Source organism: Suncus etruscus, chromosome 3 (assembly GCF_024139225.1).
Source record: "Suncus etruscus isolate mSunEtr1 chromosome 3, mSunEtr1.pri.cur, whole genome shotgun sequence".
Lineage (NCBI taxonomy): Eukaryota > Metazoa > Chordata > Mammalia > Eulipotyphla > Soricidae > Suncus > Suncus etruscus.
The window spans coordinates 164,306,793-164,332,523 of NC_064850.1; the positions used below are offsets into that span (position 1 = coordinate 164,306,793).

The 25,731-nt window shown below is 44.4% G+C and overlaps 2 protein-coding genes and 1 non-coding gene across 5 annotated transcripts in view; 2 read left to right on the forward strand and 1 right to left on the reverse strand.

Moving 5' to 3' along the window:
- Positions 1–25,731, reverse strand: part of RPRD1A (regulation of nuclear pre-mRNA domain containing 1A) — a 1,137,547-nt gene that overhangs the window by 214,188 nt on the left and 897,628 nt on the right. The gene's annotated exons all lie outside the window — the stretch shown is intronic.
- On the forward strand, positions 4,022–4,128 carry LOC126004657 (U6 spliceosomal RNA). The gene has a single exon (XR_007493923.1). It is a non-coding gene; the product is annotated as a U6 spliceosomal RNA (small nuclear RNA).
- FHOD3 (formin homology 2 domain containing 3) overlaps positions 17,959–25,731 on the forward strand; it is a 514,974-nt gene continuing 507,201 nt past the window's right edge. For both annotated transcript variants that reach the window (XM_049769642.1, XM_049769643.1), the window contains exon 1: positions 17,959–18,134. In XM_049769642.1, the coding sequence (XP_049625599.1) occupies positions 17,970–18,134 (165 nt within the window). In that variant the 5' untranslated portion in view covers positions 17,959–17,969. The remainder of the gene's footprint in view (positions 18,135–25,731) is intronic.

Consider the following 25,731-nt stretch of genomic DNA (forward strand, 5'->3'; position numbering starts at 1 on the left):
GGTTGGGAGAGCTCAGGCTTCTGGAACAGGGTGCTATCTTGTAAAGACTACCTGCTGTGTTTCCTCTGCACTTCAGGGAGATGTAGGGAACAATCAGAAGTGGGAGAAAGCTAGGGTTTATTTGGCAGACACCTCATTTTATTAGCCTGCCTTTTCCCAGTTTCTCTCCCCCTCCCCACCCCCGTGCGCATGCTAGGATAATATATTTGTCTTCTCAAATATATACCTAAATTATAATCATGGAAAATATTATCCAAGGGAAGTTATCGAACTTTCATGCTCACCTGAAAAGTGAGGAAAACCACACTGTCCAGCTCATAAGATTGTTTGAGAATTAAATGAGATGTGTTGAATTTAGCATAGTGGTGCCACAGAATTGTGACTGCACAAGCCCTATCTACCACATGGTGGCAGCATCAGACAAGGGCAGATCTTGTTCCTGCGAGAGCAGAAGCATGCAGATGGGTTAGCACGGGGTCTCAAACTCAATTTACCTGGGGACTGCAGGAGGCAAAGTCGGGGTAAGGCAGGGCCGCATAAGGGATTTCACAAAAAAAAAAAAAAGTCCTCAAACGTCATTATTAACAGTTTTAATTATTTCTTCTGAACATGAATAGAACATTGAGTGACGATCATGAACAGTTCTTCTGAACATGGCATCTTTTGCCTATTCCTTGCTGCCAGAGACTTGCAGCGCTTCTTCTCACAAATCTGAACCACATTTGACTTTAGAGAGGAAGTAGTTGAGACCCTCAGTATGGCTTGAAGATGATCATCATTAAGTCTAGACCTGTACTTTGACTTTTTGAAGTTCAATGTGGAGAATAACTTTTCACACAAATATGTGCTCCCAAAAAGGCACATGGTGCGCTTGAACACTCGGGAAAGCTCAGGGAAGCTGGGGGGCAATTCTCTCAAAAATTGCCCATGCATGTCTGCTTTTCCACTAATCTTCCTGAACTTGGCTTTGAGATCAGAGTTGCATTGCAGGTCAATGAGCTCCATTTGAAGCACAGGAGGGGCATCTTGCACATCAAAGGAAAAGGGGTCCACAAAAATTTGGAAAGTGGCTCTGTGCTTTTTGAAGTCTGCAAATCTGTGATCAAATTCCTTTTCTACTTAAAAATAGCATCAACATATTTCTCACCACTGAATGGTATGCCTGAATCCACAAATTCCTTGCATGCTGGAAAATGGCAAAGGTTTGTTTGAGAGAGCTGGGATTTCCGTAACACAAGTTTTGTGGGGAATGCTCTCATGTTGTCATAGGCAGCACTGATAAGCTGCCCCGAGCCTTGTAACATATTGTTTAGTACATTCAGCTTATGTGCGATGTCAACAAGAAAAGCTAAGTCCATGAGCCATTTGTGATCACTCAACTCAGAAACATCATCCCATCCTTCTCCATGAAGGCTTTCACTTCTTCTCTCAAGTCAAAAAATCTTTTCAGGACATTTCCCCTGTTGAGCCAACGTACCTCAGTGAAATAGAGCACATCTCCATATTCTGACTCCATTTCCTCTAAAAAAGCATGGAACCTCCTGTGCTTTTATCCCCTGGATCTGATTTGGTTGATGCATTTCACAACAACAGACATCATATTATCACACGGCAGGTATTTACTGCAAAGGGCCTGCTGATGGATAATGCAGTGAAGAGCAATGGCCTTCTCTACACCCTCCTTTTCAAGTTTTTTTTGAACAAGTGCCACCAGTCCATTTTTCCTCTCTGTTATCAATGGTGCTCCATCGGTTATTATTCCAACAAACGTCTTCCATGGCAAACCTGCATTCTCAATGGCATCACGTAGATGCCGAAATATCTCATTAGTGGTTGTCTGGCCATGCATTGGGATTATTGTGAACAGCTCCTCTGTCAATTCAAAATTGCAATCAACACCACGGACATAAATTGTGAGCTGCGCAGTGTCTGTTATATCTGTGCCCTTGTCAAGATAAACTGAGTATGCATCAAAACATTTGGCTTTCTCACACAGTTGATGATGTCACTTGACATGTCATAAATGCGCTCTGCCACAGTGTTGGCAGAAAGGCTGATTTTGCTAAACTGACCTTTCTTTTCCAGACAGATAATACTTGCAGCCTGTAACATGCATTTTTTAACAAACTCTCCTTCTGTGAATGGTTTTCCTGCCTTAGCAATCATTTCACTAACCCTGTAACTAGCTTCGACTGATGCAACATTCTCTTTGGTTGCTTTCTTGAAGAAATCTTGTTGCCTCATTAGACATGCTTTAAGACTGGCAACCCGCTTGGCTCTCTCATTTCCTTGATATTTTGCACATTCCTCAGCATGTTTAGTTGAATAATGGCGTTTCAAGTTGTATTCCTTGTGCACTGCAACTTTCTTTGAGCAAATAAGACATGTGGGGATGCCCCTGTGCTGAACAAAGAAATACTGCATCTCCCACTTTTTCTGAAATTGTTCGTGCTCATCATCAATCTTTCTCTTCATTGCAGGCTTTGATGAAGTCATGATGAAGGTATGACAAAATCTAATTCTGTAATAAACTTCTCTCCCTTCTCTCCCTTAGGCCTTCAATAATGAAAGGGACAGTGGGCAGGAGCAGAGGAAATGACGTCTGCGCTAGGCGCCAAGTATTCGCGATTATTTGTTTACCGAATATTCGCAATAAAAAATCACATTAGTAAGAAAAAAATCACAAAAAAAATCTCATTAAACATTTGCATATCTTGAACGGAACCGCTCGGGGTATGCGAATGTTTAATGCGATTTTTTTTCTTACTAATGCGATTTTTATCCCGATTATTCGGTAAGCGAATAATCGTGAATACTGCGATATTTGAAGGCCGGCCGCGGGCCACAAAATGTTGTACGGAGGGCCGCAAACGGCCCACAGGCCGCGAGTTTAAGACCCCTGGGTTATCAGTTCCTCAAGGAGTGCTAATGGTAGAGAGCACTCTTTGCTGGCTTCCTAAGTGACCAGTGTTGGGAAATGCTTTGCTACTGATCTTGGGGTCCTTTAAAAGTTAGTTCTGGATGACGGAGGTGGCTCAAAGGGCAGAAGTGGATGGGGTTTTTTTGTTTTGTTTGGGGTCACACCCTGCAGTGCTCAGGAATTACTCCTGGCTCTATGCTCAGAAATTGCTCCTGGCAGTTTGAGGTAAGATGCTGGGATTCGAACCACCGTCCTTCAGCATGCAGGGCAAACGCCCTACTTCTGTCCCAGAAGTGGATGGTTTGTATGTAGAGACTTTGGATTTCATCCCTAGCAACATATGGTTCCACAGCACTACCACGAATAACCCCAAGCACCAACCCTAGCATAATTGAGTGTGGCCCAAACTCTCCCCGACCCCCCCCCCCAAATATTTCTTGCTAAGTTAGCAAGGTGAGACCCTGAATCTGATCACCAAAATCAAGTGGTCATCCACACCCACTGGCTCTCTGGGCCTGAGCACATCAGGTGCTCTCCACACTGTCTCCCTCCTATTGGTACCACCAGGTCCTGCTTTTCAAAAAATGAACACTCCCACCCCAACTCTTTAAAATCCATATTTTAAATTTCATATGTTAAATCATATTCTTTCTTTTTCATTATTTCCATTTCTTTTTTCTTCTCTTTTTTCTTTTCTCTTCTTTTCTTTCCACACCAAGCAGTGCTTAGGGATCTATGCTCTGGAGATCACATGTAGTACTAGGATCAAACCCATGTGCTAAGTACAAAGTGCTAGGCAAGCTGTACTATTGCTCTGGCCCCTTGGTCAGATTAACCAACCATTCTTTTGGGATCTATATTTTTCTTTTTTTTTTTTTTTTTTTTTTTTTTTTTGGTTTTTGGGCCACACCCAGCGGTGCTCAGGGGTTACTCCTGGCTGTCTGCTCAGAAATCGCTCCTGGCAGGCTCGGGGGACCATATGGGACACCGGGATTCGAACCAACCACCTTTGGTCCTGGATCGGCTGCTTGCAAGGCAAACGCCGCTGTGCTATCACTCCGGGCCCTATTTTTCTTAAAAATTTTAAAGAATATTAATTTTGTGCTTGCTTTGGCAGCACATATACTAAAATTAAGATGATACAGAGAAGATTAGCATGCCCCCTGCGCAAGGATGACACGCAAATTTGTGAAGCATTCCATATTAAAAAAAAGAATATTAATTTTATTAGCTATTTGTTAGTATATCTCTCTTTGAATGCCTGCCCTTCATGTCCATATTTAGCACTCATTGGACTGTTTCTCCAACCCTTTTTCAATAAAAGTCAATAAGGGATTCCTGCTTTCCTTCTTGAGGCAGCCAAGAAGACACCAATGAACATAATCTTTTCAAGGCCCAGCATAGGGTAGGCTGTCTCTACCCATGAAAGGTGGAGGCTGATACCTGCCATGTGTTTGGGCACAAGAGAGCCATTATAAAAGGCTGCTGCTTTGCTCCTTGCCTGGTTTCCTGCTTTCCTGCATGGCTGCATTCATCTTTTAGCCCATGAACCCCACCACAATACATAGTAAAAACCACACTACAAGCATGTCAATGGGGAAACAATGCAGGATAACACCATGCATAGAGAATGAAGATGGCAGCTCTGATGACTTGAAAAGTACCAACAACCTAGTTAACCCCTCAGATAAGGAGTTTAGAGTAGAAATATGGAGGGTGTTCAGAAAATACAAAGAAAGCATGAACAGACCACAAAGATAGAAATCAGAAAACTCAAAATGAAATAGCAGGATTGAAAAATTTAGTAGATGAAATGAAAACCTCAATGGAAAGCCTCTGCAACAGAGTAACATCAGCTGAGGAGAGAATTAGTGAGCTGGAAGATGAGATGCAGAAAAATTTCATACAGCAGAAGAGATTGGAAAAGGACTTTATTTTTTTTTTTTTTTTTTTTTTTTTTTTTTTTTTTTTTTTTTTTTGGTTTTTGGGCCACACCCGTTTGACGCTCAGGGGTTACTCCTGGCTATGTGCTCAGAAATTGCCCCTGGCTTGGGGGGACCATATGGGACGCCGGGGGATCGAACCGCGGTCCGTTCCTTGGCTAGCACTTGTAAGGCAGACACCTTACCTCTAGCGCCACCTTCCCGGCCCCTGGAAAAGGACTTTAAAGCAAATTATCAGACAAGGAAAAAAATACTCAAAAGAATGCTAACAGATGAAAATAGAAGTCTTTGATAAACTCAAAAGAAACAACATAAGAATCATTGGAGTCACAGAGACCCAGGAAGAAAATCTCCAGGAAGAATCAACAGACAAGGACATTATTACAGAGAAACTCCCAGAGCTGAAGACTGCATGCAACCAAATCCTGCATGCCTGAAGAATACCAGCTAAAAGAGACCAGAAGGAAAGCACCCTAAGGTACATCTTAGACACAATGATGAATTCCACAGATAGTGATAGAATAATGAGGGGCCAAAGAGACAGCATTGTGGTAGGGCATTTGCCTTGCAAGCGGCCAACCCAGGACCAATGATGGTTCGATCCTGGCATCCCATATGGTCCCCATGCCTGCCCGGAGTGATTTCTGAGTACAGAGCCAGGAGTAACCCCTGAGTGTGGCCGAGTGTGACCCAAAAACAAAACAAAACAAAACAAAAAGATAGAGATAGAATAATGAAAGCAGCAAGATCAAAAAGAGAAATTACATTCAAAGGAACATCCTTAATATTTACAGGAGCCAGAGAGATAGCACAGTGGTAGGGTATTTACCTTGCATGTAGCCAACCCAAGACAGAGAGTGGTTTGAATTCAGATATCCAATACAGTCCCCTGTGCCTGCCAGGAGCGATTTCTGAGAGGAGACCCAGGTGTAACCCCTGAGCGCCATCGGGTGTGATGCAAACCCCCCCCCCAAAAAAAAAAAGTTTAGAGCAAACCTGTCACAAGAAATCCTCAAGTCCAGAAGGCAGTGGTGGGATATAGTGACAAAACTCAAAGAAATAAATGCTTCGCCTGCAATACTGCACCCAGCCAGACTCACTTTCAGGTTTGAAAGAAGTATACATAGCCTCACAGCTAAACAGCAGCTCAAAAACTTTACAGACTTCAAACCAGTCTTACAAGATAAACTTAAAGGTCTACTTTAAGACAAGACAGGCCTAAAGACACACCAAACTTCTATATAAAGATGGCTCTAAATCTTGTGACAATTATCTCAACATCAATGGGCTAAATACACCAGTTAAGAGACACCAGTTAAGAGTGGCAAAATGGATCAAAGAGCTAAATACAACGTTCTTCTGCCTATAGGAAAAACATCTGAATAGTCAGAACAAACATAGATTCAAAATCAAAGGCTGGAGGAAAATCATCCAAGAAAACAACTCCCTTAAAAAAGCTGGAGTGGCCATATTAATATCAAATGACATAAACTTTAGACTCGGAAAATTTATAAGGGACAAAGATGGACATTTCTTACTAATCAAGGGGTATGTACAACAGGAAGAAATCACACTCCTATGGGGCTGGAGCAGTGGTGCAAGGCATAAGGCGTTTGCCTTACATATGATAACCTAGGACGAATTATTGTTCAATCCCCTGGTGTCCCAAGCCAGGGGCGATTTCTGAGCGCATAGCTAGGAGTAACCCCTGAGTGTCACTGGGTGTGACCCCCCCAAAAAAAACCCCCCCCAAAAAAGAAATCACACTCCTAAACATGTATGTATCCAATGACAGACCAGCAAAATACTTTTGTTATAAATAAGATAGTTTCCTATTTTTAGACATATTTTCATACTTAATTGCATAGTTCAAACTTCAGCAAACTTGGCTTTTAAATATGGTTATTTGTATATTTACTTTTTTTTTGGGGGGGTCACACCCGTCAGCACTCAGCTGTTCCTCCTGGCTCTACGCTCAGAAATTGCTCCTGGCAGGCTCAGGGGACCATATGGGATGCCGGGATTCCAACCACCATCCTTCTGCGTCTAAGGCAAACTCCCTACTGCTGTGCTATCTCTCCAGCCCCTGTATATTTATTCTTTTATTTATTTCTGCTTCTTTTAATTATTTCCTAGGAATTTGAGTGGATTCCAGGATAATAGTTATGAAGATATTTATAGGAATAGTTGTCTTTTTTGGTGGTGTGTGGGGGCATACTCAGAAATGCTCAGTGATTATCCTGGCTCTGCACTCAGGAATTATTCCTGCTGGGCTTGGGGTATTAGATGGGATGATGGGGATTGAATCCAGGTCAATCTTGTGCAATGCAAGAGCCTTACTCATTGTACTGTCTCTCTGGCCTGAGTAATACTGTTTTCTAATAGAAATGTACCAACTTAGACTGCTGTTTTTCAAAACCATGTCTAGCTATTTAGGTTTCTATGATTTGGAATCCCAGGAACAGTATAAAAATGCATCCCATTTCTTACTTGGTGTACCCCTAGTATGAATGGCAATGTGTTAGTTCCGAGGCGGTAGCATGCAGAGTATACAGAAAACAGAGTGAGTTAAGGATTCAGAGAAGGAAGGAATGTGCCTGGTGATGGGAAGTGGGAAGTAAGGGGGAAGTCAGCAAAGTGAATGGAGGGGCTGGATCCCTTCCTCATCTCAGTTCTAGTGAGGCTGAGAGGTGGAAAGGTGTAGGCCTGATTCCAACATCTGCAGCACCTAGGGCAAAAGTTGACATAGATATTCATATGCTGTATGTCTAGATGTCTAAAATTTAGAAGTCAAACACTGTTATGTAAGAAAGGAATTGGGGATAGGATACAAATATTTTGAATGAATGCTTTGGATGCTGGAGTTCTAGATTCAATTCTTGGAACTACATAGTCTGAGCTCTACTGGGTACAACTCTAAAGAAGATCAGTAAAAAAATTAAATAAAATATAATCTTTCTAGAATGATAGACATCCATAACAACTTGAAAATACCGAATGCCAAGTTGTCATCCATATCCTAAATGCTTTCTCTACTTACCCCAAAGCTTAAAATCCTAGAAATGTGGACAGTGGCTCATACATATCTAGACTATTTACACTCCTGACAAATAGCCATTTCTGTTCTTAGGCCAAGAGGTACATTGGGTCTGGAGAGATAGTGGAGTGGTAAGATGCTTGCCTTGTAAACAAATGATCCTGGTTTGATACCCATCACCCCAGATAGTCCCACAAGCACCAATGGGAGTGATTCCTGGGTAAAAGGTAGAGACTAACCCCTGATCATTGTGGGGTATGGCCCCCAAATAAACAACACAAACAAAAAGAGGTGCATTGGGGGTCTACTGACTCTTAGGAGGCTCACCTAGGGAAGAGACATGCATAGGCCTTGGGTGTATGTTTCCAGTCATTTAGGGAAGGGGCTTTGAAGTTCCCTGTGCCTGAAAAACAATCCAGAGAAAGAGCAGTTTGGGTCTCAGGTCGACATGAACTCTTGGTTTGAATAACTATTTGCTCAAAAGGGATGTGCTGAGGAATATCCTTCAAAACATTTTGTTTTCTTTTTGTGATTCCCCCCTATTTTACTGGTTGGCATCCCTAGTTTCATGCCATGACCATAGTTAATGAAATTTTCACTGTGTCTCATTGGACTAACCTAGGGTTCCACAGGGGGCCATTTGGCTCTTGTCTGAAAAATGCTGTTTCAAAGAATGGACCTAAAGCAGAGTCTCCTCTTGCTCTGTACTAAGGTCAATACTGGATGGGTATCTCCCCTTGAAAAAAAAGACAAAAGTAGAGTCTGGAAGACTCCTGGCGATTGATTCTTAGCAGTTCTGAAAATCAGTTGCTAGAACTACTAGTAACTCTTGTTCTAGGGGTGAGACTTCGTTCTGCTTCCTGCCAGGGCATCCGTGTTTACCATCTCCCTGGCGCTCAGTTTCACCCACTAATGAACCTGTCCTTTTCCAAAACAAGTGTCTCCATTTTACTGTTAAGTAGCTTTTTCTGTCTGCTTTTTACCTACTCATTGCAGGTGGTGATCTAGAAATATCTTTTTATTTTTATTAAATCCAATTTCTTTTAGTCTAAGTTTTTATTACTTCATTAATAACACAATTATCATAAAAAGTTTGTGGATTTTCAGAGAAAGTTACTGAAAGTTTATTCCAGGTTCTAAACCCTGCAGCCATCATTTTTTGGGACATGTTGAGCTCCTGTGAAATAGTATACCTTGAAGACTGTAAGAAACCATTGCTAAATGAGAGACAGGTCTTGACATTTCTCTGAATTCTTAGTTAAAAAAAAAAAGTGGGGTCAAAGCACTAGCACAGTGGTAGAGTGTTTGCCTTGCAAGTGAACAACATGGGGCAAACCTGGGTTTAATCCCTGGCATCCCATATGGTCCCCGGAGCCTGCTAGGAATGATTTCTGAGTGCAGAACCAGGAGTAACCTGAATGCTGCCAGGTGTGGTCCCAAAACCAAACCAACCAAACCCAAAAAAGGTATTACAGCCAGCAATAGTTGTTCTTCACCATCATTTCTTTCTTTGATAACTTTTTACTAGATATACAAGGTGGGAATAAGACAATGTTTTCTTTTTCTTTCTTTCTTTCTTTCTTTCTTTCTTTCTTTCTTTCTTTCTTTCTTTCTTTCTTTCTTTCTTTCTTTCTTTCTTTCTTTCTTTCTTTCTTTCTTTCTTTCTTTCTTTCTTTCTTTCTTTCTTTCTTTCTTTCTTTCTTTCTTTCTTTCTTTCTTTCTTTCTTTCTTTCTTTCTTTCTTTCTTTCTTTCTTTCTTTCTTTCTTTCTTTCTTTCTTTCTTTTCTTTCGTGGTTTTTGGGTCACACCCGGCAGTGCTCAGGGGTTATTCCTGGCTCCACAATGTTTTCTTTTTCTTTCTTTCTTTCTTTCTTTCTTTCTTTCTTTCTTTCTTTCTTTCTTTCTTTCTTTCTTTCTTTCTTTCTTTCTTTCTTTCTTTCTTTCTTTCTTTCTTTCTTTCTTTCTTTCTTTCTTTCTTTCTTTTCTTTCTTTCTTTCTTTCTTTCTTTCTTTCTTTCTTTCTTTCTTTCTTTTCTTTCGTGGTTTTTGGGTCACACCCGGCAGTGCTCAGGGGTTATTCCTGGCTCCACAATGTTTTCTTTTTCTTTCTTTCTTTCTTTCTTTCTTTCTTTCTTTCTTTCTTTCTTTCTTTCTTTCTTTCTTTCTTTCTCTTTCTTTCTTTCTTTCTTTCTTTCTCTTTCTTTCTCTTTCTTTCTCTTTCTTTCTTTCTTTCTTTCTTTCTGTCTTTCTTTTTTTCTCTTTCTTTCTCTTTCTTTCTCTTTCTTTCTTTCTTTCTTTCTTTCTTTCTTTCTTTCTTTCTTTCTTTCTTTCTTTCTTTCTTTCTTTCTTTCTTTCTTTCTTTCTTTCTTTTCTTTCGTGGTTTTTGGGTCACACCCGGCAGTGCTCAGGGGTTATTCCTGGCTCCACAATGTTTTCTTTTTCTTTCTTTCTTTCTTTCTTTCTTTCTTTCTTTCTTTCTTTCTTCTTTCTTTCTTTCTTTCTTTCTTTCTTTCTTTCTTTCTTTCTTTCTTTCTTTCTTTTCTTTCTCTTTCTTTCTTTCTTTCTTTCTTTCTTTCTTTCTTTCTTTCTTTCTTTCTTTCTTTCTTTCTTTCTTTCTTTCTTTCTTTCTTTCTTTCTTTCTTTCTTTCTTTCTTTCTTTCTTTCTTTCTTTCTTTCTTTCTTTCTTTCTTTCTTTCTTTCTTTCTTTCTTTTGTGGTTTTTGGGTCACACCCGGCAGTGCTCAGGGGTTATTCCTGGCTCCAGGTTCAGAAATTGCTCCTGGCAGGCACGGGGGACCATATGGGACTCCGGGATTCAAACCGATGACCTCCTGCATGAAAGGCAAACACCTTACCTCCATGCTATCTCTCCAGCCCCGACAATGTTTTATTTTTCTATCATAGCAAGTCTTATGTTCTCTATAATTCCTCTCGTTCTGCAGAACGTAAGACCTCAGTACATGTAGCTAGAAGCACTAATGTAACAGATACTTGCAACTTTAGTTCTGGAGATTCTTAGCTAAATTCAAGAGATTCTTTTTTTTTTCTTTCTTTTTTTTTTGTTTTTTTTTGGGCCACACCTGTTTGATGCTCAGGGTTTACTCCTGGCTATGCGCTCAGAAATTGCTCCTGGCTTGGGGGGACCATATGGGACACTGGGGGTTCGAACCGCGATCCGTCCTATGCTAGCACTAGCAAGGCAGACACCTTACCTCTAGTGCCACCTTCCCGGCCAATTCAAGAGATTCTTAGCTAAGTTCATTAGATACATTTTTGTATCTTCCAAATTACTGTAGCATTTTTTTGCCAACTGTCTTTTTTTTTTTTTTTTTTGCTACATAACACAGGTCATCATAGTGCTAGTATTCATTACAGAGCTGTTATTTTTGTTCTGCTTTTCCTACACAAGTCCTGGCTTCTTCATGGTGTAGTCTCAGGTCACCCTGCTAAGAGGATGAGAACAGATACTGAAGGGCTTCTTGAGACATAGTTTCAGAAGTTATACAATGACACTAACTGGAAGGTTAGTCACTTTGCCAAAGCAAGTCACAATGCCATGCCCATTCAAGGAGAGAATTGGAAAAGCCAAAATGCAAAACTGGGCCGAATAATAGGGATGGGAAGTGACTGTGGCTACCTCACCAACAAAACAATCACACCAATTCACCAAGACAAACTTTTATTATTTATTTTTATTTTGGGGGTTTTTTTGGGTCACATCCGGCAGCGCTTAGGGGTTACTCCTGGCTCTTCATTCAGAAATCACTCCTGGCAGGTTTGGGGCATTATATGGGATTCCAGGAATCAAATCAGGGTCCATCTAGGGTTGGATGTGTGAAAGGCAAAAACCCTACTATGGTGTTATCACTCCAGCCCCAAACCAAACTATTAAGATTGAGAAAAAATAAATCTCAACATGAAAGGTTTTAGAAGCTTTTCTTATTTATATATATATATATTTGTTTGTTTGTTTGTTTCCAGAAAGCTACAGTGGTGTCCATTTATAAGAATGAGAACTTAGGGCCCGGAGAGATAGCACAGCGGTGTTTGCCTTGCAAGCAGCTGATCCAGGACCTAAGGTGGTTGGTTCAAATCCTGGTGTCCCATATGGTCCCCCGTGCCTGCCAGGAGCTATTTCTGAGCAGACAGCCAGGAGTAACCCCTGAGCACCGCCGGGTGTGGCCCAAAAACAAAAACAAAAACAAAAACAAAAAAAAAAGAATGAGAACTTAGACTGAGAAAGATGAGGACAAGTCATCTGGGAACCAGGTGCTCCCACATGAGCTCTCAGCCAAGGAAATCTCCAGGGCGATGGGCTGAGAGATACATGGGCCAAATTTGAGCAGGGTGTGACTTTGAGATTAATGTTTCCAAGAAGGATAATTTTGGGGAAAATTCAACCCTGAAAACTGAGTTGACAGTATTGAATTATTTTTCAGAACTGCTTAGATTAGATATAATGAGTTGTTCTTGCGGGGTGGAGTGAGATAGAAAAATGAGGCAAATTTTTAACTCAGGAAGAACCAAAATTGTTATAGAAAGAAGATTTAATCATGTCTATCAGGAAAAATGTAAACAATAATTCATTATTAATTTAAAAGAGCTTTGAATTAGATTTTAACTCAAATTGTAAGACTGGGTCAGGGAGATGGCTTAAAGGATTGAGTGCATATTTTGCTTTCAGAAGGCCTGAGTTTGATCTGACACTGCATGGTTCCCTGCCCATTATCAGAGATCCCTGAGCACCTCATTTGTGGTCCCAATCAACCAAACAATAAGTCACTGAAGTTATCTATTTGTTCGTTATATTTGGAAGATGCAGAAAGGGAGGTATTTGATTGTAAAGGAGCTAAAAATCTGAAGGCAAAATGATAGAAAATTTATTGTCTAAAATTCATGTATCAAATTATAAGAGTATATTTACATTATTTATTTACATATATAAAAAAGTGTCTGGGGCTGGAGAGATAGTACGGTGGTTAAGTTTCTTGTCTTGCACATGGCTACCCTAATTTCATCCTTGACACTGCATCTGGTCCCTTGAGCTTCACTGGATGGGGCCCAAAACAACAACAACATCAACAACAATTATAATGTTTTCTAGATATTGAGAAGGGGTGGATATGAGGACTGTGAATAAGGGAATGATTTCTAAAATAACATTAAAAATTAGCCTGGACTTTTAAAACTAAGAGTAAATATTACTTTCGAAAAAAGAATGGTTATAACATGAGTTGAGAAAAAAATTGGTTGTTAATCAGAGAAAAAAATATTGCTAGAAGCAGTTACAAGGCAAAAATCCTTAAAAGAATGAAAGATAATCTATGATTAAAAAATTTAAAGACTTCACTTTAGGTGCCAGTCCCTATCCAAAGTTAAGACAAAAATTGAGAAAGGCAAATTCCAACCCTGAAGTTTAGTAGAATTAGGCACGTAGATAAGCATGTAATTGCAATGTAATAGTCAATGCTCCAATAGAGGCATCTAGAAAGTGATATGATACCACGGAGTTAAGAAACAATCCTTGTTTGGGGCTCCAGTTGGAAATGGCTTTCTAGAAGAGTAGATCTTAAAAATGCAGTTTTGTATGCTGCAAGTAAAACATGGCAACTTGTTGAACAGTAAGATGTTTCAGCTATATTGGGGCTGAAGAGATAGCATGGAGATAAGACATTTGCCTTGCATGCAGAAGGACGGTGGTTTGAATCCCTGCATTCCGTATGGCCCCTGGAGTCTGCCAGGAGCGATTTCTGAGCCTAGAGCTAGAAGTAACCCCTGAGCATTGCCGGGTGTGACCCAAAAACCAAAAACAAGCAAACAAAAACAAACAAAAAAACTATAAAGAGAAGGAGAAGAGAACGAGTGTTGAGTTTGGTGTGGCTGGAAACTGTGAAGTGGGGAATGACTGGAGATGAGCCTGGAAAGGTAGATGGGGGCAGATCTCAGGAGCAAGTGGTCATGCTAAGGGTAGGCCCGGGAGAGTTCACTACAGGTGTGAGACATATAACGCACATTTTAGCATGAGCACTGGTACTGAGGAAGTAAGTGCAAGTTCGGATGCAGGGCTAGCACAGGAGGAAAGAGTGAGCCATTAGGCAGAGGCCGAATTCCTCATAGGTAGATAGATCTCAGTGACCAACTTTCGGATGAAAGACTCAGAGGTGATTTGATGTTCACACATTCATCAGCCTTATTATGTACTTTTTCTGTCCCTGGGACCCAGCCAGCACAGGGTTGTGGGTATGCATTGAATGCAGCAGGTGGCTTCAGTTACTGGAAGTGCAGAGAATAAAAGTGCAGAGAACTACAGCTGGGGCTGGAGAGTATAGTAGAGAAGGTGCTTGTCTTGAATGCAGCCCACCCAGGTTCTATGCTCTGGTCTCTTGAGCCACTAGAAGTGATTTCTACTTGCAGAGTCAGGAGTAGGCCTTGAGCTTACTACCAGGCGTGCCCCCCCCCCCAAAGTAACAAACAAAAGAACTGTAGCTGCAACTGTGATGTTCTATTCTCAAGAGAATGGAGCCCAGAAAGAGAAAAGTCTGCTGCTAAGGAAGGAACAGGGAGAGCCAGCAGGGAGAACTAGTAAAACATAGGGGAAAAGTTTGGGGAAGGGGTGGGTCATGGTGACATGCTGTGGAGGAAGTGGGCAGAGACCTGAGTTGTCATGTACATGAGGCAATTTGATGATGCCAAAGGGAGCCAGAGGGGTGAGGATGTCGAGGAATGAAGAGCTTCTCTCACTGATAAAGAAGTGAAGGAGAAAGGGGTCAGTTAGAGGTGGGCTTGATGAAGGTCATGCCATTCTTTTTTTTTTCTTTTGGCCACACTTGGTGATGCTTTTAATGATTCCTGTCTCTGTATTTGGTGGTGCCCCACCACAAATTTGGGGCCTTTTTTAAAAAAAAATTAAAAGTGACTAATTAGGCCTGGAGATATAGCACAGTGGGTTTGCCTTGCAATCAGCTAATCCAGGACCAAAGGTGGTTGGTTCGAATCCCAGTGTCCCATATGGTCCCCCGTGCCTGCCAGGAACTATTTCTGAGCAGACAGCCAGGAGTAACCCCTGAGCACCGCCGGGTGTGGCCCAAAAAAACAAAACAAAACAAAACAAAAAAAAGTGACTCATTGATGAAGAGATGACTTAGGAGTCAGGAGTCAAATGCACAAGACCACTAATTAATTCCCAGTACCACATGGCTCCTCAGGCACTGCCAGGAAGCTAGTGATGAAGTCTGGTAGTGTAGACCTTAGACTTGTGATAAAGCCAGGTCCCAGCTTTGAGCTGTATGGCTGATAGGTTGGGTATTGTTGGGAGTAGCCTCCGTTATTTGAGTACTGCTTGAAAGGCCCCTTAAAGTTGCTAAGAATTTCAAGGCAGCATTGCCCTTTAATTGTGAGTTGAAATTAGACGCCGCTCCACACCATCCTGACTTCAATGTAGGATATACAGATTCCAGGACCTTCAATACAGAAACATGATACCAACAACAAAGACTGTGAAAAATATAACTGTATGGGCACTACAGACAATGACCGGGATTGGACAAACTAGTTTGCCTGGAGCCTAGAAATGGTCTTATGTCAGGAAACTTCAGGGGTAGGGTCTCCTTGTACTTAGGCCAGAGTTTTTCCTTTCCATGACCCCCATACTTTGGTGGGCCCATGCAAACAATAATTGCCACTCTAACATTGTTTTTACAGTGCTCCTTTGACTCTAAACCTTTAAGAAACCACTAGTAAAAATATCTGGAACTGCATATATGCTTTTAGTTACACTAGCATTCTGGGGGATAAAGGAGGGAGATAAGGGCTATATATATGCTTGGGAACAGGGATGAAGGGAGGACAACACTGGTGGAGGAAAGGCCCTCATTTATTGTCACTGTGTACCTTAAATATCACTGTGTAAGATTTGTAATTCACTTTGGCCACAATAAAAATTAAAAAAAAAAAGAGAGAGAATTTCAAGGCAGCAATGGCAGAGCATTAAAAGTAGTGTGGGGTCACAGTACTGGTTGTATTCTAGGAAGGCAGCCCTGATTCTAGGGGCAGGAAGACCAGGAGAAAGCAAGAGGTGGTTGAACCTTGAGGAAGAGGAGTACTGGGGGCTTTGGTTATCTCTGTCCATGCAATGAGGAGGTGATGCACAGAAAGAGGGGGTCCAGGTGGGGGGGCTCTTGTGGGAAGGATGAATAACAGAGAGGAAGAGGACGGACATTTGCACAGTCACCTGTGGGCGAACTGAAACAGGTTAAGGCGAGTGAGGCTATGCCAGCACCGGGTCTTCTAGGATAGACAGGGCCGAGAGAACACGTAACCAGAAGGTCCTGTTAGGAAGATGATAGGAAATGGGGTGGCTGTGAGGTCGACAGTGGCGATGGAACACCAAGTAGGAGGTAGATGTCAAGGGAGTAGAACTGGCTAGCCGAGTGTTCTGAGAAGCTGGTGAGGTTCACGGAAGGCCGGCTCAGCACACTTGGTGCAAGATCAAGTAGCAAAAGGAAGCAAAAAGCTAAAAATTAGGCTGCCATGAGCAGAAATGCCCCATCATCGCTCTGTTCAGATCATGCAAAGACATGGGAGAAGCCTGGAAGAGAGAAGGCTAAAGGTGCAGAGAAGCCTCTAAGTGTGGGTCTAGGGAGGAATTCTTTCTCTTGTTAGCCAGAAAGAAAGGGAGAGACTGATCATGTTAGAGACGCGATGGGGCGTTGCCCCCACCATCTTTTGGAGGTGCGAGGACCCAGATAGCCGCCCGGGCCAGGAGAAGCGGGCGTGCGAGCGACGGATGGAGGGGGTCGCCCACGAGCGGCGGGAGAGCGGGAGGGGAGGGAGGCCGAGGGCTGCAGAGCGGTTCTGCCAATCTCCCCTCCAAGCGCGGGGTGCCCAGCGGGTCCCTCGATGCCCGCGCCCCTCACCATCCCGGGCTTGCGCGGGAAGCGTCCTCCGAGGCCGGGCAGGGCTGAGCGCAACCTGAGGGGCCCCGACTGGTCAGGGGTGACGGCGGCGTGCAGGCACAACCAGAACGGAGCGCGCGCGGGGGGTCCCAGAGCGCAGCCCGGGGTCCCCCAGGCCGAGGCCACTCGCCCGGCGTCCTGGGCTTGCTTCTCGGGAGCATCGCGCCCTCGGGTCCGCGGCTCGCCTTCCTCCTCCCCTGTCCGTCCCCCTGGCCCCTGTCCCCCTGCAGGCGGCTGCGTCCTGGGATGCCCACTGGGGCGTTCGGAGCCCGGGCGGCAGGACGGCGCTGTCGGGGCTGGGAAGGAGCCCGAGGCGGTCCTTTCCCGGGGGGTCCCACCGGGTCCTCGGAGCTCGGGCCTCCCGCGGCACTCGCGGGGATAGATAGATAGATAGATAGATAGATAGATAGATAGATAGATAGATAGATAGATAGATAGATAGATAGACAGACAGATAGATAGACATAGATAGACAGATAGACAGATAGGCAGATAGATACAGATAGACAGACAGATAGGCAGATACATAGATAGATAGATAGACAGATAGACAGACAGATAGGCAGATAGATAGACAGACAGACAGACAGGCAGATACATAGATAGGTAGATAGATAGACAGATAGATAGACAGATAGGCAGATAGACAGATAGACAGACAGACAGATAGGCAGATAGATAGATAGATAGACAGATAGACAGATAGATAGACAGACAGACAGACAGACAGACAGACAGACAGACAGACAGACAGACAGATAGATAGATAGATAGATAGATAGATAGATAGATAGATAGATAGATAGATAGATGGACGCGGGAGCCCCCGATCCGCACCGCAGGCCGCGCGCCGCAGTGTGGCGGCGGGGCGCGGGGGACTCCGGAGGAGGGGGAGCAAGGGGCGCGCCCCGCCCCCGGCCCGCCCTGCTGCCCGCCCGCCCGCCCGCCCGCTCTCCCTCCCTCCCTCCCTCGCTCCCTGCGCGGCCGGAGCCCGGGCTGCCGCGGGGCGCTTCGGAGCGGCGGTGCAGCGAGCGAGCGAGCGAGCGAGCGGCGGCCGCGGCCTCTCCGTCCGCGCGCGCCGGGGCCCTCCCGCGCCCTGGGCCCGCAGGGATGCGCCATGGCCACGCTGGCCTGCCGCGTGCAGTTCCTGGACGACACGGACCCCTTCAGCAGCACCAGCTTCCCCGAGCCCAGCCGGCCGCCGCTCTTCGCCTTCCGCGAGGACCTGGCGCTCGGCACGCAGCTGGCCGGGGTGCACCGGCTGCTGCGGGCGCCCCACAAGGTAACCCACTGGGCAGCGGCCGGGCCGAGGGGCTCCGGGGCTCGGCCGACCAGCAGGTGCCGCGGGGCCGGAGCGCGGCGCAGAGGCGCCCGCCGTTAGCTGGCCCGCTCGCTCGGCTGCCGGGGCGGGTGGGCTGCGGAGGGGCCCCCGCGCGCTCCGCCGGGGAAGCGCCCCGAGAGGCGGCGAGCGCGCGAGAGAGACCGACATCGGGGACCCCCCCTCCAGGCCGCGGGGCCGGGGCGCGCGACCCCCGCCAGCGAGCGAGCGCGCGAGCCTCCCGGGACCCTCCCGCCTCCCCCGGCCGGCCGCCCCTTTCTGGCGGCAGGAGCAGGTGGCCTCGGGCTGCGGGGGGCGGTGGGCGAGGGCGGGGCGCGCAAAGCCGAGCAGCGGAGCCCCCCGAGAGCGAGCGCGTGCGTGTCCCCGGGAAGGGCAGCGCGGCTCGGGGTCCCCCTCTTTCCCTCCTCTCTCCCTCCGGCCTCTCCGCGCGCCTTCTCCGCGGACCCGCGTCTCGCCCAGTGCTGGCCGCGAGGCGCCGGGCTTTGAAAGCGAGTCGCTTCGCTCCCCGGGAGAGCCCGCCTCCCACTTCAACAGATTAACTGCATCTTGAACAATTACTTCTCCGCTACGTCTTTTCTTTTCTTTGTGCCTTACGATCCCAATCAAAACGTGGAAATGACTCGTTCTTGGATGAGCAACACGAATAGCTGTTGCCCCCCAACCCCATGAACCAAATCGATGAAAAGAAAAAAAAAAAAACTGTAGATTTTTTTTTCTTTTTTCTTTTTTTGGCACCATCTGCATGACTGGGGTTGAAAGTCGAGCAGGAGGCTGCGTGTGGAAAGCACTGACTCCTGGGCAAGGGTGTTTTCCTCCCCCATAGCAGTATGTCCACTCTCTGCCCCACCGCCCTACTTAATTAGTAACCTGTTTGCAGCAATAAGGCACGGGGCATTTCTAGCTCTTTTGCTCCCTTTGGGTGCAGGACAGGTGCATAGTGGGCGGGGATCTCTCTGGTCATATGAGAAGGTCCTACTCCAAAACTGAGAGATTGCTGGAGGCAGTGCTGGAGATTCATTTTTTTTTTTCCCTTAGAATTGTTGAAAAATGTACTTCTCAGTCACTGGTTCCACTTACAAGTTTTTGAAGGGCTTCTTCGGCATCAGGAATAGCCCTTCACTATGGGCTCCAATTACAGTGATCTTTTGTTGAAAAAGCAGTCAACATGACAGAAGTGGTTTCCTTACATTTCCAACTCCACACACAGGGTTTGACCTTCAAGCTGGAAGCTAAAGTAGTTTTTATGTTCCCATGGGCTAGTTTCATGGTTTCCATCCAGTCCTCTGGTCCCACAGAAAGAATCCCGAGGTTCAAGGCGTTTCTGCCTCCACTCCAGCCCCCACCCCAACTCACCCCAACTCCCCTCAACCCGAGGCACAACCCTGCAGGTGCTCTGGCTCACAGACAGAGGTGGCTGTGAGGTGGCCCTTGTGGAAAACACAAAACCAGATCAAGTCCCACAGAGACACTGGACTCCTTTTCTGGGAGAGTCGTGAGCCAGATAGCCATTGTCTCGGAGTGCTTTGCCAAAGTAGACAGCAGCATATTCAAAGGGTGGATGTTTCCACATCCAGAGGTCAGTGAGAGGCTGCTTATGTTAGCCTGGGTTCAGTGAAGTGAAGGGTCTTTCTGTGTCCAGGTACCAATTCCTATTTTTCAATGCTTGTTACTTTCCAGCAGGGAATCTGAAAACCATCATCCAGGCTGGGCCAGAGAGATAACCAAAGGGCTGAGCTTAGACCTTACATGTAGGAGGCCTAGGTTCCATCTTTGACATGAGCCCTCACTGTGGAGTAGTCCCCCACATACTGCTAAGTAAACTCCCAAGGAAACAACAGTAACAAGCTGGATAATATACCTGTGATAAGAAGAGGTAATTATGAGCTCATGTAGACATGTGCTCTCGTTCACCTCTGAAGCAAGATTTTGTCTATGAGAAAACAGGCAGAGAAGGACCAAGTGGCATACTTTATCTGCTAGAAAAAGGAAGCTGAGAACCATAAAAGGCCGGTGTATTCAGAGACCCCACAACAACAACAGTTCAGCTCCCTGTGCCAGTTGTGTGGGTGTGGGGAGAAGGCATCCACATACCCAAGGGGCTTCTTTTTTTTTTTATTACCTAGGGGAATTAGCTCATCTTTGTATGCCAGCTCCTTTTGGCCTAGGGCAAGTGAATGTTCTAAGCTTGAGTAAGAGTCTTCTTACTCAAGGGCAAAATTCTGCCCTTCTTATTCAAGGGCAGAATTTCTGGCCTGGCTAGTTACAGTCCGGAACACCTCCTTCCCAACCCTGCTAAAGAGGTAAGGGATTAGATACTCTGCATCCCAGCTTCTGCCATTGATCCCAAAGAACATTTCTCCTTAATTCTATGTAGTCCAGCCATAGACTGGAGGGTGAGTTCTGATCTCTCTCTCTCTCTCTCTCTCTCTCCTCTCTATCACCCCTCTCTCTCTCACACTCTCTCTCCCCTCTCTCTCACACTCTCTCTCCCCTCTCTCTCCTCTTTCCTCTATCTCTCTCTCTTCTCTCTCTCTCTCACTCTCTCTCTCCCCTTTCTCTCTCCTCTCTTTCTCAGATCAGGCAGACCTGTCCTCAGACATTCTGCATGTTAAGTGGCTGGAAGCAATGGCACATGCAGATAACCCAGCAGCTGGGAGATCTCTGAGGGGACAGCTAATGCCTAGCTTCGAGGCCTCCCACAGGATCCTGGTTTATAACAGTCCCCATGGGAATTCTTCTCTGCTGGAGACCTTTGAACTGGGTTGCTTCCAGCCATTCCAGGTCCAAAAATTGAATCAGGGACTGCAGAGATAGTGAAAACAGGGTTAAGGTACTTACCTTGCATGTAGGCAACCCTAACACAGAATATGGTATCTCCAGGCATCACAAGGAATGATCCCTGAGCATCATTGGGTGTAACCCCAAGTAAAACAAAAAATTACAAACCAGATAAACATGCATCTTACATCAGTGTGTCTTGTCTCAAGCTAATGATACATGAATTGATCTCATATCTATAGACTCCATTTTGAAGTTGTTAATTTAATTAGACAACTAGGCCAAAATAACATTTTGTCCTTATTATGCTTTATCCTTTTTTCCCTTCAAATGGTTAGGTTAGAAAAATTGATCCTTTTACTCATTGCTAGGAGGAAAGTTGGATAGGTGATTTGTTTACTAATAGAAAGCTTAGGGCAGGTGCTGTAGTCTCCCTAAGTGATTATATTTTGCTTTAGCTAAGTGTGGCCTTTTGTTTTTAAATCCTGCATCAACAGGTGTACATTTCAGGTTATGTATTTTACAAAACAGTAAGAAATTATAGGACTTCTGATTTAGAAAAAGTTAGAATTATGGGCCGGGCAGTGGCGCTAAAGGTAAGGTGCCTGCCTTGCCTGCGCTAGCCTTGGACGGACTGCGGTTCGATCCCCCAGTGTCCCATATGGTCCCCCAAGCCAGGAGCAACTTCTGAGCGCATAGCCAGGAGTAACCCCTGAGCGTTACTGGGGGTGGCCCAAAAACCAAAAAAAAAAAAAAAAAAAAAAAAGAAAAAGTTAGAATTAATAAATTGTAGACCTTTCAAAACTTAAATGGATTGATTGACACCAAGGCCAAGGTTATAGATTCTTGCAGGTACCTTTGATAAACAAAACAAAACTATAGAATATCTCTTACAGGAAAATGTTTGCTAGATCAGTTGACAAAATGGTAATTAGTAACCAGTTTGGGAGAGACTGGTAAATTGTCTTCTAGGAGTTTGCAGTAGTATTTCCCAAATTGGCCAAACCACCCCTAGGGAGAATATTTCTGGGGAAAGGTAGTAGTCACGGGTGCAATTGGGGTCACTTTCTGTTTGTTCTCTTAAATAAGGTAGATTCAGGTGATAAATTTCTGTAAAGGAGCAGTAGGGGAAATAAAATTTGGGAACTGGAATAGGAGTGGAGCAATATGTCTCAGGCTCTTCCCGAGCCAAATGTTCTCCTATATAGGCTCCATCTCCGAATTACTCCATCAGTCCAGTGCTGTAGCATCAAATTGCTTAGAAGAGCAGAGTCAGAGCAGAAGGAAGTCACCTGGCCACATGAGTGGGAAGTTCCTTCCTATTTGCCCAGATTTGAAGGAGAGTCTGTCTGCTCATGGGGCTGGCCTTGCCTGTACTGTGCTGATTTTTCACTTACCTTCCTATTTGTGGTTACCATGTTACTTCAGCTCTCTCGCCTGTTAAACCTCCTATTGAAGTGAAAATTAGAGCCTTGGATCTCCAGGTGTGGGCTGAGCCAGCATTGCCTGGGCTCTGGAAACAATCTCCAACCTCCCCAGACACCTGCATCAGGATGAACATTTCCTCAAGATATCTGCGGGGTTCCTGGGTACGCTGCAATCTAGCAGCATGGATTCCAGACCATTTAAATCTGGGGCTCAGCATGTGGGACTCCCGCTGTCTTACTTGCTCATGGATCACTTTCTTGATGATGAAGGCCTGGCTGTCCCCTTCTCTGGTGTTCCCCAGGAAGCTGAGGAGTGCTAAGACAGAGCCTTGTACTAAGGTGATTGATTGGTGTTAGTTTTAGAACACAAATCCATGGGTCTTGCTGCTCTAATGAATTTCCACCTTAATCCTCTTAAGGGACACATCTGTTTGCTACATTACATTTAGATTTTTAAAAGATGAGATCATTAGTGAGGTTGGCAAGTATGTTGGGTCACACAGCATCTTAACAACACTGCTTGAGAATGTCTTGTGAACAGCTAATAGCATCTCCACACAAGCTGAGTGGATTCGGACTTTACCGTAATTAGCTCAGTTGGTTGAAGCTGTGCTATTGAGCATAGGATCATGGAATTGAACCCTTCATGGGTCAGCTGGCTTTGCTTCATGCATGGCCACAGACCACATTGGGAACCCAGCTAGATAGCCTTCAGCTCCCTTCACGGCTCCTAGCAAGGGTCTGGATTGGAATAGATAGGTAGGAATCTGCAGGGAGGGAGGGTTGGGAAAGAGCTTGGAGTGGGCGCAACATTGTAGGTATTTGCCTCATACTCATTTCTTTTATCTTCACACCTCTGGTAAGGGTACAGTTACCAGGTAACTAGTGGGGAAACTGAGGCATTGAGAAGCTAAAACAGATTACTAAATTCTTACTAATTTTAAGTGAAGGAGCTGGGATTTCAGGTCAAGTCTTTTTAAACTCTGCGGTTTGTAGCCAACCATGTCCCATTATTAGAAAACCAGAGGACTTGATCTCTGGCTGTTGTGTGTGTGTTGGGGGTGGGGGTGGAGTGGGGCCACTGCCTGCATCATACTAGGCTAGGCTGACTGGACAGGCTGACTTGGCTGGGCCTGGCTACGTCTAGCAGACTCTCAGTGACTATGCCTTTTGTCCTCAGAGACCAACCTGTGTCCCTCTGGAAAACATCAGCCCTGCCCTCCCCTGTCAGACTCTGAAACGCTCCATATAAATAGTGGCAGATTAAAAACTGATTAACATGCTGAGCCTGCACAGCAGCACTCCACCCCCAGCCTCCTTTATTCTCAGGGTTTATGGCTCTCTGATGAGGAAACTTGGACTTGGGTCCTCTTCTATCCTCAGACACTGGGCAGTCACCTCTGTGGGGAGCCACCCATCTCTTCTCAGCTGATGCTGTTGCTACCTAGCGCTCCCAGAGCCCTGCCTCATCCCTGGCCTTCTCATTAGTCTCACTGGGGTCTCGAGGCCGGGACATTTTCAGAGTTGAGGTTACCAGCATCTACTCCATGCAGGGACTAGAAGACAGCCTTAAAAATAAAAGATATTTTATTGGGATAGGTTTCTTGGCTTTGTTCTGAATTAATAAAGCCTGGCAGAGGTGGGAGAATTAAGTGACAGTGAATGTTAAATGTCACCAGAGGCATCAGAAAAGTTCAGATTGTGGGAAATTGTATTTTTGTCAACAAATATATTGACAAGAACAGAAAAAAATGAATGAGTGTCCGGAGAGATAGCACAGTGATAGGGCATTTGCCATGCACGTGGCCAATCCGAGAGGGACCCGGTTTGATTCCTGGTATCCCATACAGTCCCCCGAGGCAGGAGTGATTTCTGAGCGCAGAGCCAGGAGTAACCTGAGTGGCCCAAAAACCAATCAATCAATCAATAAATAAAATTTAAAAGAAATAGATGAAAACCATGGATGAAAGATTTTTTTTCAACAAGAAGTTTATTGACACCTTCCGCTAAAGATTCAGAAGAGGACTTATGTGGGCACAGCCACATTGGACATTCCCCGGATGAAAGATTTTGGAGAATTACCAACCAATTGCAAGTAGGGTCCTAATTGACTACTGATTTAATTATTTCTACATTGTAAATAAATACTTAGGATCACTAAGAAAACCTGATATTAAAATGATTAAAGTTAAGTTGCTAAAATTAGAGTGAATATAATTTTGATATAAAATTATTACAGTGTGATAATAGTGCTTATGTTAAAGAAGAGTTTGTATCAGATATACATATTGAAATATCTGTAGACTAGCTACTATTATGTCTGGAAGTTACTTCAAAATAGTCCTGGATGAAGAACAAGTAGGAAGGAACAAGACAGATCCATAAGCTAGGTTATGGTAAATGGGAGGTTATTATACTATGCTCTATACTTTTGCTTATGTTGAACTTTCTTTTCTTTTTTTTCTTTTTTTTTTTAATTTAAACACCTTGATTACATACATGATTGTGTTTGGGTTTCAGTCATGTAAAGAACACCACCCATCACCAGTGCAACATTCCCATCACCAATGTCCCAAGTCTCCCTCCTCCCCACCCGACCCCCGCCTGTACTCTAAACAGGCTCTCCATTTCCCTCATACATTCTCATTATTAGGACAGTTCAAAATGTAGTTATTTCTCTAACTAAACTCATCACTCTTTGTGGTGAGCTTCCTGAGGTGAGCTGGAACTTCCAGCTCTTTTCTCTTTTGTGTCTGAAAATTATTATTGCAAGAATGTCTTTCATTTTTCTTAAAACCCATAGATGAGTGAGACCATTCTGCATTTTTCTCTCTCTCTCTGACTTATTTCACTCAGCATAATATGTTGAACTTTCTAATTTGAAAGAGATAAAAGGTTGTGTATAATAGGTTATAGTTTTTTTGGTTGTTGTTTTTTTGGGGTCACACCCGGAGGCAATGCTCAGAGGTTACTTCTGGCTCTGTGCTCAGAAATTGCTCCTGATAGGCTCAGGGGACCATATGGGATACTGGGGATCGAACTCGATCTGTCCCTGGTCAACAGCATGCAAGGCAAACACCTTACAGCTGAACTATCACTCTGGCCTTTATATAGGTTATGAATCCCAGTGTTCTTTTTGGCACTATAGTCCTTTCATTAAGTATGATCTTATGTTCTGAGTGTTTGCAACAGCTGAGGAGGTACTATTTTAAAATATATCTCCACTGATATTTTCCTTTTCTGATGTTCATATTTTCCTTAGGAACTTCGAAAAAATCAAACGGAAGGCATTTGTCTTTAATGTTCAGGGCAAAGTCACTTACTGCATGAACTAA